This window comes from Impatiens glandulifera, chromosome 6 (genome assembly GCF_907164915.1).
Source record: "Impatiens glandulifera chromosome 6, dImpGla2.1, whole genome shotgun sequence".
NCBI classification, from domain to species: Eukaryota; Viridiplantae; Streptophyta; class Magnoliopsida; order Ericales; family Balsaminaceae; genus Impatiens; species Impatiens glandulifera.
This window is the reverse complement of record NC_061867.1, coordinates 36,039,180-36,048,632: the sequence shown is the minus strand read 5'-3', so window position 1 is coordinate 36,048,632 and position 9,453 is coordinate 36,039,180. Positions and strand designations below refer to the sequence as shown.

At 34.6% G+C, this 9,453-nt stretch overlaps 1 protein-coding gene across 1 annotated transcript; it reads left to right on the top strand.

Moving 5' to 3' along the window:
• The first annotated feature begins 258 nt into the window (after positions 1-258).
• On the top strand, positions 259-8,691 carry LOC124941378 (RRP12-like protein). The gene is made up of 18 exons (XM_047481689.1): positions 259-871; positions 995-1,514; positions 1,668-1,928; positions 2,170-2,261; positions 3,259-3,468; positions 3,554-4,012; positions 4,174-4,355; positions 4,565-4,658; positions 4,780-4,836; positions 5,277-5,411; positions 5,510-5,581; positions 5,868-5,981; positions 6,066-6,227; positions 6,461-6,589; positions 7,041-7,142; positions 7,226-7,305; positions 7,646-7,780; positions 7,889-8,691. The coding sequence occupies exons 1-18, from the start codon at positions 365-367 to the stop codon at positions 8,487-8,489; spliced, it is 3,912 nt and encodes a 1,303-aa protein (XP_047337645.1). The 5' UTR covers positions 259-364; the 3' UTR covers positions 8,490-8,691.
• Positions 8,692-9,453: the final 762 nt, after the last annotated feature.

Genomic DNA, 9,453 nt, shown 5'->3' with positions numbered 1-9,453 from the left:
ATAAAATAATGAATCATTTAAAAAAAAATATATTATAAAATATTATATACAATTATTATATATTTTAAATTTATATTATAGAATAATAAATAAGTTGTGTATAGAAGATGAACTATAATGAAGGAAAAATAATATGAGTTTTATGCTCAAATCATTAAAACTTGAAGGAGAGAGGGAAGACATGTCGATAAAAAAATATATTATAAAAACAATAAAACTAAGACTAAAAAAAAACAATAATAATAATAATAAGGTGGTGGTGATTAACAACCAGAGAAAGAGGTTTTAGAAGGGTGTCCGCCTAAAGACTAAACCCTACTGTCGGCGCTACCAGCATTCCGCCGCCGTCGCCGCCGCTTCCACCATGGATGACTACAGCAATATGCAGGAGGACTTCGCCTCCTATCCCGAAGGACAATCATCTGATTTCTGTGAGTTAATCATCTCTCGATTCACCAACTCTACGCACGAGCACCATCATCATCTTTGTTCTCTTGCCGGAACTATGTCTCAAGAGCTTAAGGACCAAAACATTCCTCTATCAAACGTCGCTTATTTTGGTGCTACAACCTCTTCCCTTGACCGCCTCTCTTCAGAGGCCGAACCCCCTTCTCATGTCCTTGAAGCCCTTCTGTCCCTTCTTTCCATGCTCCTTCCTCGTGTAGCTATTCCAATTATCAGGAATAAAGCCTATTATTTGTCTAATATATTGATTCGTGCCCTTCGCTTGAAATCAGCAACTCCTGGCGGTGTTGCTGCTGGGTTGAAGTGTGTCTCGCATTTGTTGATTGTCTTGAATAAATCGTCCTGGACAGAAATCTCTTCGCTTTATGGTTCTCTTCTTAGCTACGCTACTGACAGCAACCTCAAGGTGATAGTTTTTTTTTTATATGGATAATTTCCTAGTTAATTTAAGCTTGAATATCCTGACTTCATCTTTGGATTACGATGTTATTTCAACCTGTTTCCTAATGGGGATACTTTTAATTATCAGGTAAGGAAGCAGTCACATGTGTGTCTTCGCGATATATTGCTTGCTTTTCAAAGAATGACAGTTCTGGCTCCTGCCAGTGAGGGCATTACAAACGCCTTTGAGAAGTTTCTGCTGCTTGCTGGCGGATCAAGTAAAGGTGCTTCAGAAGGACCCAAAGGCGCTCAGGAAGTTCTTTATGTTTTGGATGCTCTGAAAGATTGCCTTCCTTTAATGTCATTGAACTCCTCCACTAGTGTTCTAAAATTGTATGGAACTCTATTGGGGATGAAACAGCCTCTTGTCACTAGACGCATAACAGCTAGTCTGAATTCTCTCAGTCTCTGCCCAACCACAGACATTAATTCAGAAGTGTTTCTTGATTTGTTATGCTCATTAGCCACTTCTGTCTCTTTGAATGAGATGACTGCAGATGACATGACATTCACTGCCAGGCTGCTCGATGTAGGAGTTAGAAAAATCCATTTGCTTCACGGGAAGAACTGTGCTAACAAACTATCACTAATATTCAATGCTCTGAAAGGTTTGATGATTTCTCTTTTCCTTTCTTATTTGCATATTGAAGAAGGGTTTGGTTGACATCAAATACCACTGTTGCATTATAATTCTTTTGCCTTTCCAGCAACAACTATCTATCAGGTTGATCATTCGCTTGTTGTTTTGAGCTTGTTTGCAGATATATTGGCCTCTGAACATGAAGAAGCCCTGCATGCCGCTACAGAAGCCTTTAAGAGTTTGCTGAATGTCTGTATTGATGAAAGTTTGATCCAACAGGGAATCAATCAAATAATGGCAAACGAAATTGCACAAGTTAGAAAGTCTGGACCGACTGTCATTGAGAAAATTTGTGCAATTGTTGAGAGCTTAGTTGATTACAGATATGCTGCAGTCTGGGACTTGTCGTTTCAAGTCATTTCAACAATGTTTAATAAACTTGGTAACTTCCGCATATTAAGTTATTTTCCAAGCAGATACATCCCATTGTTAAGCAATAATGCATGCCACTATTTTCAAAAGAATAGAGTTTTCTTCCCTCTTTATTCACAATCTCAATGTCATACTTCTCATTTCTCTTTTATCATAAGTTTTAAGTTCTAATATTTGCAAAACATCATTGATATATTAAAATTTTGGGATTATATTGGTACTTATAGTTTAAACATTTAAAATTATTCCAGGAGTACATTCATTTTATTTATTGAAGGGAACCCTCATTGGTCTAGCAGACATGCAAACATTGCCTGATGAAGACTTCCCTTTCAGGAAACAGGTAATCCACTGCTTTCTGTGATTATTATTATATTTTCTTTGTATTTTGTTTTCCTTCACTTGTCAAGTGGACATGGATTTATTTTTGTCAGAGAGTTTGTGACTGGAATTGTTTCCCACTCTTTTTTTTTTTTTTCAATCTGATGTATGTTGTAATGTGATTAGTTTATCTTCTGTCTCTGCTGCCACTTTCTCAAGTATATCTTCTTTAAGTATGGCAATTGACCTCTTTTTGGCTCATGATGAATGCTTGTTCTTTGTTTCATCGAATTGAATTAGGGACTTCTAAATCTCATATTAGTTGATCGTCAATTAAGCTCTATGCATTTTAACTACCTTCTTCTAAGAAGAGTTGTGTTTCTGTGTCAGAACTTGTTTAGGTCATTTGAAAAATTGGATATCTTGGGATTATTAAAACTTATTTTGAGTGGCTTGATAAGATATTATTTATAAACCCTTTTTATGTCTCACTTGTAGAATCCAGTCATTGCTATGTATAGGAAGTTGTTGGATACTGTTTGTTCATTGGTTGGTAAAGCTACAAATTTTCTTTTATTTTTTTTGAAAAAGATGGTAAACACAAAGATGCATTTACCGTGGTAGATATAGGACCAGGGAAATACATGTCACATGAGTACCAAAGATATGCCTACCTATGAGTATTTGAAATTCATTGGCAAGTTTACCTTTTCAAAAGAAATTAATATGCTGTTAAAACTAGGTAGGCATATCTTTGGTACACATCAATGTATATTTTAGTTCTAGACTTAGTTTTGGTAATAGCATAAATTGATAAGCATGGCTTAAGTACATATAGTGTATTGATTGTATAATGCACTGTATACAAACAATATCACATTGTCTTGAATAGAAGATATCCATCAATTTGAGTACTATCTCATCATGTATCCTTTAGCTAAAGAAACATGTATTTATACCTTGCTTCTTTTGTTTCTTGCAATGATATGCTAATGACTGACATTCCTTTTGCCTGACAGCTGCATGAATGTGTTGGATCAGCTGTTGCCTCTATGGGTCCTGAAAGATTCTTGTCTATCGTTCCCTTGAAGTTTGAAGCTGTAGACTTTTCTGAGTCTAATATTTGGCTTTTTCCAATTTTGAAGCAATATATTATTGGGGCCAAATTAGGCTACTTTAAGGATTCAATTTTTTCAATGGTTGAAATTCTTAATCAGAGATACTTAAAGGTAGCCATAATTTCAAGGAATCATCACCCTAATGATTATTGTGTTTTGTCTTGACATCCTGTAACCTTTTCCTCTCTATTTCCAGCTTGAGCAAGAAGGGATGCTTTATTCTGCGAATGTGGTAGACGGAATCATTTATGCATTGTGGTCCTTGTTACCTTCATTCTGCAACTATCCAGTGGATACTGACAAAAACTTTGAGGAATTAATGAGATCATTATTCAGTTCTCTTTGTGCTGAAGCAGAAGAACATGAGGTACATGGCGCAAATGCAGAACACAAGATACTTAGACTAACGAGCATAAATAGAGTTATATGTGCCAGCTTGCAAATCCTGATCCATCAGAATAAAGAAATTGCCGAGGGAGTCAACGGCGCATCAGATATTGAAGCGAGCATCCCCCAAAAGCAAGCTATTGCTTATTATACCCCACAGATCGCAAATAATAACTTGAAGGTGTTGTGTTCCTCTGCTGGTAAATTGTTAGATGTCCTTGGGAAGATTTATTTGAAACCATCCAAGGATGCAGATGGATGCTTTGAGGTGCTTATATATTTCCTTCGAACCAACTATTGCATTTTTGAATTATTAATGAACTAGTGATTGGTTTCTTGTTAATGAAATATGATTATGCCACACTTTAGAAAATCTTTTGTTGGACCTTTAGCTGTTGCTCTTGTTACATGTGCTTGCACCATTTGCAGGCTGTGATCCGCGATATTGCTTCAATAGCAGATAAAGTCGTTTTGAGGAGTGTATTTTCAATAACAATGGAGAGGATGCTGCATGTTATCAAAAAGGCTAATGAAGGAAAAGTGTCAAAGGATTCCCAAAAGAGTAACTTCCAGACTTCACATGAGGAAAAATCTGCACTTTTGCTAAAAAGGTTTTGAACCTTACTCTTCATCTTGTTAGCTTCACCCATGTCAGTTTTCTGTGTATTTTGTCTTGTTTGTTCCATTTTTTACTCTTTTTTTATCTCCGAGTTACTGTCGTTTGTATATGACAATATTTCTTTTATGTTACACACATTAGGTATATTGTAACTGTAAGTTTTGACTGGTCAATGCTTATTCCTCTTTTCTGTAAATGCAGGGCAAAGTTACTAGATTTAGCAGTTGCACTTTTGCCCGGTTTACATCAAAAAGAGATTGATGTATTGTTTGTTGTTATCAAAGCTGCTTTAAAGGTGTGTTTACACATTTAATGAATATGCTTTCTGTTTGTGAAGGGACTTATTGTCAATCTAATTTCCCCCTTTCCTTTTTTTTTGTTAAAAACATTAAACTTCAAGTGCTCAATAATTGTAGGATCCTGAAGTTTTGATCCAAAAGAAGGGTTATAAAGCCCTCTCCATTATACTCAAGGTATTTTCATTCTCTCATTAGCTTGATTGGAAATGTACTTTATTTTCTTGGAATTGTAGATTTATAGATAGTCATGTTACCTCCAGGATTTCATGTGTTCTTGCTTATGTTCTAACATGGTATAAATGATGGGATAATTAAATATTATTAACTAAAATATCCCCTTTAGAAAAAAACTAAAATATCCAGATTTAATTTTCCTTATAATTTCTTCTGGGTTGTGGGTCTTTAATCAAGTGGTTTTACCTGATAAAGTTCTAGTAGCATCTTTTGTAACTTTTTCAATCATTCTCTTCTGTATGTTGCATTTTATGGTTGATACTGCCTGTTTCCTCCTTTTAATCAAATATTACGATTCTCTCTTTTTCCCTTGAGCAAATAGTTCTGTTATAGCAGTTTTATCTGAATCACATTTGTTTTTTTATCATTTTGATGGACAGAACTCTGATGGATTTCTATCACAAAAGCTGGAAGAGTTACTAAACTTGATGATTGAAGTACTTCCCTCATGTCATTGCTCTTCCAAACGATATCGAATTGATAGCTTGTACTTTCTAGTTGTGTTTGTTTTAAAGGTATACTTCTTCATTGCAAGCTTACAACTTTATGTTGTGGTGTTTTCATGCATGTTAAATTGTAGTAATGAGAGTTTCTAATTGTACTTATTCTTCAGGATCAATCAGGACAGAGACAACATAACATAATCACCTCTTTCCTTACTGAAATTGTACTATCACTGAAAGAGGTAGTGACATTATTCTACTAAAGACTTGTAGAAACATGCGATTGCTGATGACTAGTCCCTTTGTTCTTTACTTTTTAAAATTACTATGGTACATTATGTTATTCTTATTTTACCCATTACCAGTGTATACTGACTTCATTAACAGTTCTCTCTTAGTTTGTATTGGTTATTCATTGCTATTAGATGTTTAAAAAAAATCCATGAGAAAATTTTAGGATAAAAGAAGTGAATTATTTTTCTGGTTTCAGAATGTTTCTCATAATGTACGTGGATATTTTACTCGCAGACAAATAAAAAGACAAGGAACAGAGCTTATGATTTGCTTGTACAAATTGGACACGCGTGTGCAGATGAAGAACAGGGTGGGACAAGTGAATCTTTGCTTAAGTTTTTTAACAAGGTAGTGAGTTTATTCCTATTGCAATGAACTATTTTAGTTAATATTTGGGCGTCTTTTTGCTCAACTTTATCATTGTCTTAATAGGTTGCTGGAGGTCTGAAAGGTGATACCCCACATATGATTAGCGCAGCAATCAAAGGCTTGGCTCGCTTGGCTTATGAATTTTCCGATCTACTTTCGGCTGCTTATAACGTGCTACCATCAGCGCTTATTCTCTTGAAGAGAAAGAACAGAGAACTGATAAAAGTTTGTTTCCGTTTTCTTTTTATGCTTTATTAGCATATAATTTTAGTCTAACTGTGTTATAAGTTGCTTAGTTCTCTTTTCGCCACCTTGTAATGTTTGAACGCATCTTGGGTTTCTTTTTATTCTGATGAAAAAGTTGATCTCTTTCAAGAAAAATATTTGTTTAATTCTCTTTCATTCCATGCTCAGTTCAGAATTTAAGATTTTTTTGTCTTTTGTTTCTGGTTGTGCAGGCTAACCTTGGACTGTTGAAGGTACTGGTGGCTAAGTCACAAGCTGATGGATTACAAGTGCATTTGAAGAGCATTGTTGTAGGACTTTTGGCGTGGCAAGATGACACCAAAAACCATTTTAAAGCTAAGGTGTCATTTTTCTCTTGAACTTGAGAATCATCATTTTACGAGTATTTGCAATTGGTGGCATGTTTGATTCTTGTAGAAGTTAAAGTGCTCCTTCAGATGGCACAATGTTAAGAAACTAAGGGCTTGTTTGAGGAAGGATTTTTTTTACAAAAACTGGATCTTTTGAAAAATAGATGTTTGAAGGGATATGAGATAATTTATTTTTGTTTGTATTGTCCAATAGACCACTTGAATAGGTGAAAAGACAAGAAGTGTAGTTTTCTAAAAAATAATATATAAATTAAGAAGTGTTTTAGTTGATGATTTGATTGATGATGGGATTATGAGTTATTTGGATTAAATCAAAATAACCCTCATCAAACAAGCCCTAGGATATATTTTTATTGGTTTTGAGGTTTGCTATTTCTTGCTCATATTCAAATTTTAACAACTACTTTATGTATGCATGCAGATTAAGTTGCTTATTGAAATGTTGATCAAGAAATGTGGTATAGATGCTGTCAAGGCTGTAACACCTGAAGAACATGTGAAACTTCTCACTAACATACGGAAGGTATGTGAAACTTGCTTAGATGCATAGGATGAAACTAAATACTATAGCACATGTATGTATATATGATTAGTGTGAAAAAGCAGATTAAGATGCGGAAAGATAAGAAACATGCTGCAAAGACCGAAGAGACTAGGAGTCATTTTTCCAAAGCAACTACATCAAGGTCTGGGGTCTCTCTTTAACTAAAATCTGTATGCTATTCTTGGAGTTTGGTTTATAGTTTATTTTCTACTTATAATGTGTTCTCCACGTGATCACCAAGAGGCTTTTTTTTCTTCAGTTTTTCTTTAAGCCTTTGCGACTTGGCTTTAAAAACTATATGACATCTATTTTATGCAAATTTTTATTTCTATATAATGCATGATCACCAAAGGCTTTTTTTTTCTTTAAGCCTTTGCGACTTGGCTTTAAAAACTATATGACATCTATTTTATGCTAATTTTTATTTCTATATAATGCATAAAACAGTTTGGCTTTTTTTCATAGTCCCTGATCTTGTGCAGGATGAGCAAATGGAACCACACACAAATATTTTCTGATTCTGGCGACGATGAAAGTGAAAGTGAGGCAGAATACACAGATGGTACAACAGTTATGAGTCATCAGAGCAAGGCTTCTCGAGGAAAGAATAGCGTTGGGTAAGCAATTCCTAGCTTTTAAACTCTAATCATGAAAGATAGAATATCTTAAGAATGTTTGGACAGGAAGTTGTCACATTTTACATAATGGTGGTTGATTATTATCAGGTTGAAGAGGACACGGAAAGCCAATAACTTGCCAGAAGATTTTGTAGATCATCTGGAAGACGAACCGTTGGATTTGCTTGACCGTCAAAAGACAAGAGGAGCCCTTCGATCATCTGCGAATAATCTGAAAAGGAAGGCGGATTCAGATGAAGATATGGAAATTGACCCTATGGGGAAAATCATTATCCGCGAGGAGGGAGGAGAGCGTAGTAATCCAAAGAGGAAGGAAGAGATGCCTGATGGTCTAGATTTTGATAAAATGAGTTTGGCAGGCAGCAGTCGTGTCTCCATGAACAATTCATCAAGAAAAGGCCAAAAGCGCGTGAAAACTTCTGAATCTGGGTGGGCTTATACCGGAAGTGTATACAGTAGTAAGAAAGCAGGTGGGGACTTGACAAAAAAGGGAAAACTAGAGCCATATGCCTACTGGCCTCTAGATCGTAAGATGATGAGTCGCAGATCAGAGCATCGGGCATCTGCAAGGAAAGGTATTTCAAGTGTAGTCAAAATGACCAAATTTCTTCAAGGTAAGAGCGTTGCAAATGCTTTGGCCCTTAACAACTCAAAGTTCAAGAAGGATAGGAAGAAGAAAGTGAAATGATTTTTATCTATATTTTTCAAACCAATTTTTTTGCTCAAAATTCTTGTTTTAAGTGGGTGCCTTATCAGCAGATCCCTGACATAAGTCGATTTTTGGAAAAAAAATTTTTGATGTGTTTTTACCATATATTTGTGTAGTAAACAGAAACAGTTACTATAACTATTGTGTTCAATTTTTTTATTCAATCCATTTTTCTCAACACAGTGTATAAAGGATTCAGGAGGTGCATTATTAAATAATCTCAGATAGAGATGTTATTTTCATCCAATCCATTTCTCTAAACATGTCTTTTTATCCGAAGTCTCTTAACATGATTTCAAAAGAACATTTAATTTATGACATCAATTTACTTGTTATAAAATGAATCATGTCTTCAATAGATAGTATATAAAAGCTTCTGGAGTTGCATTTTTCAATAATCTTAGATAGAGATGTTATTTTCATCAGTAAACTGTGACATAAATTGCTTAAGAGTATGGGGTAGTCTTTACAGAGGCGATCTTGGAATGTTTAGTCTTATTTGCATTGTATAAGTTGACACACACCAAAATGGTGGACTAGATGGTTGGTTACATTAGTAGATACTAATGGTTCATTATGACATTTCATTCCAGATTCCTTTGAGTCCTATGATGAAAAATTGACCAGAGTAGTTGATTTTATATTGGAAAGAACAAAGATGTGTAGAATCTTTTAAGAAAAACTTTCAAATGGGTGACATTTTATTATCAAGAAGAAAGTTAGTGAATTGACACTACAGGAATCATGGTGAAGTATTATTTGGACAACACAAGGATATCCTGATTCCCGAATCCATCCTCACATTAGAAAATCCACATGTAAACAAAAGAAAGATAAATTATAACCAAGTGTGAAAGAAATAAATTTTAATTTTATTTATCAATCTTAACAATGCATTAATATAAATAATTTTATTTTTCTTTAAATGCATTAATATAAATAA

What these genes read in the sequence shown, in the direction of transcription:
- LOC124941378 (XM_047481689.1), top strand. Translation starts at nt 365, where the DNA reads ATGGATGACTACAGCAATATGCAGGAGGACTTCGCCTCCTATCCCGAA. An exon ending in ACTTCCCTTTCAGGAAACAG is followed by an intron (nt 2,262 to 3,258) that starts GTAATCCACTGC and finishes TTTGCCTGACAG; the next exon opens with CTGCATGAATGTGTTGGATC. An exon ending in TTATCAAAGCTGCTTTAAAG is followed by an intron (nt 4,659 to 4,779) that starts GTGTGTTTACAC and finishes CAATAATTGTAG; the next exon opens with GATCCTGAAGTTTTGATCCA.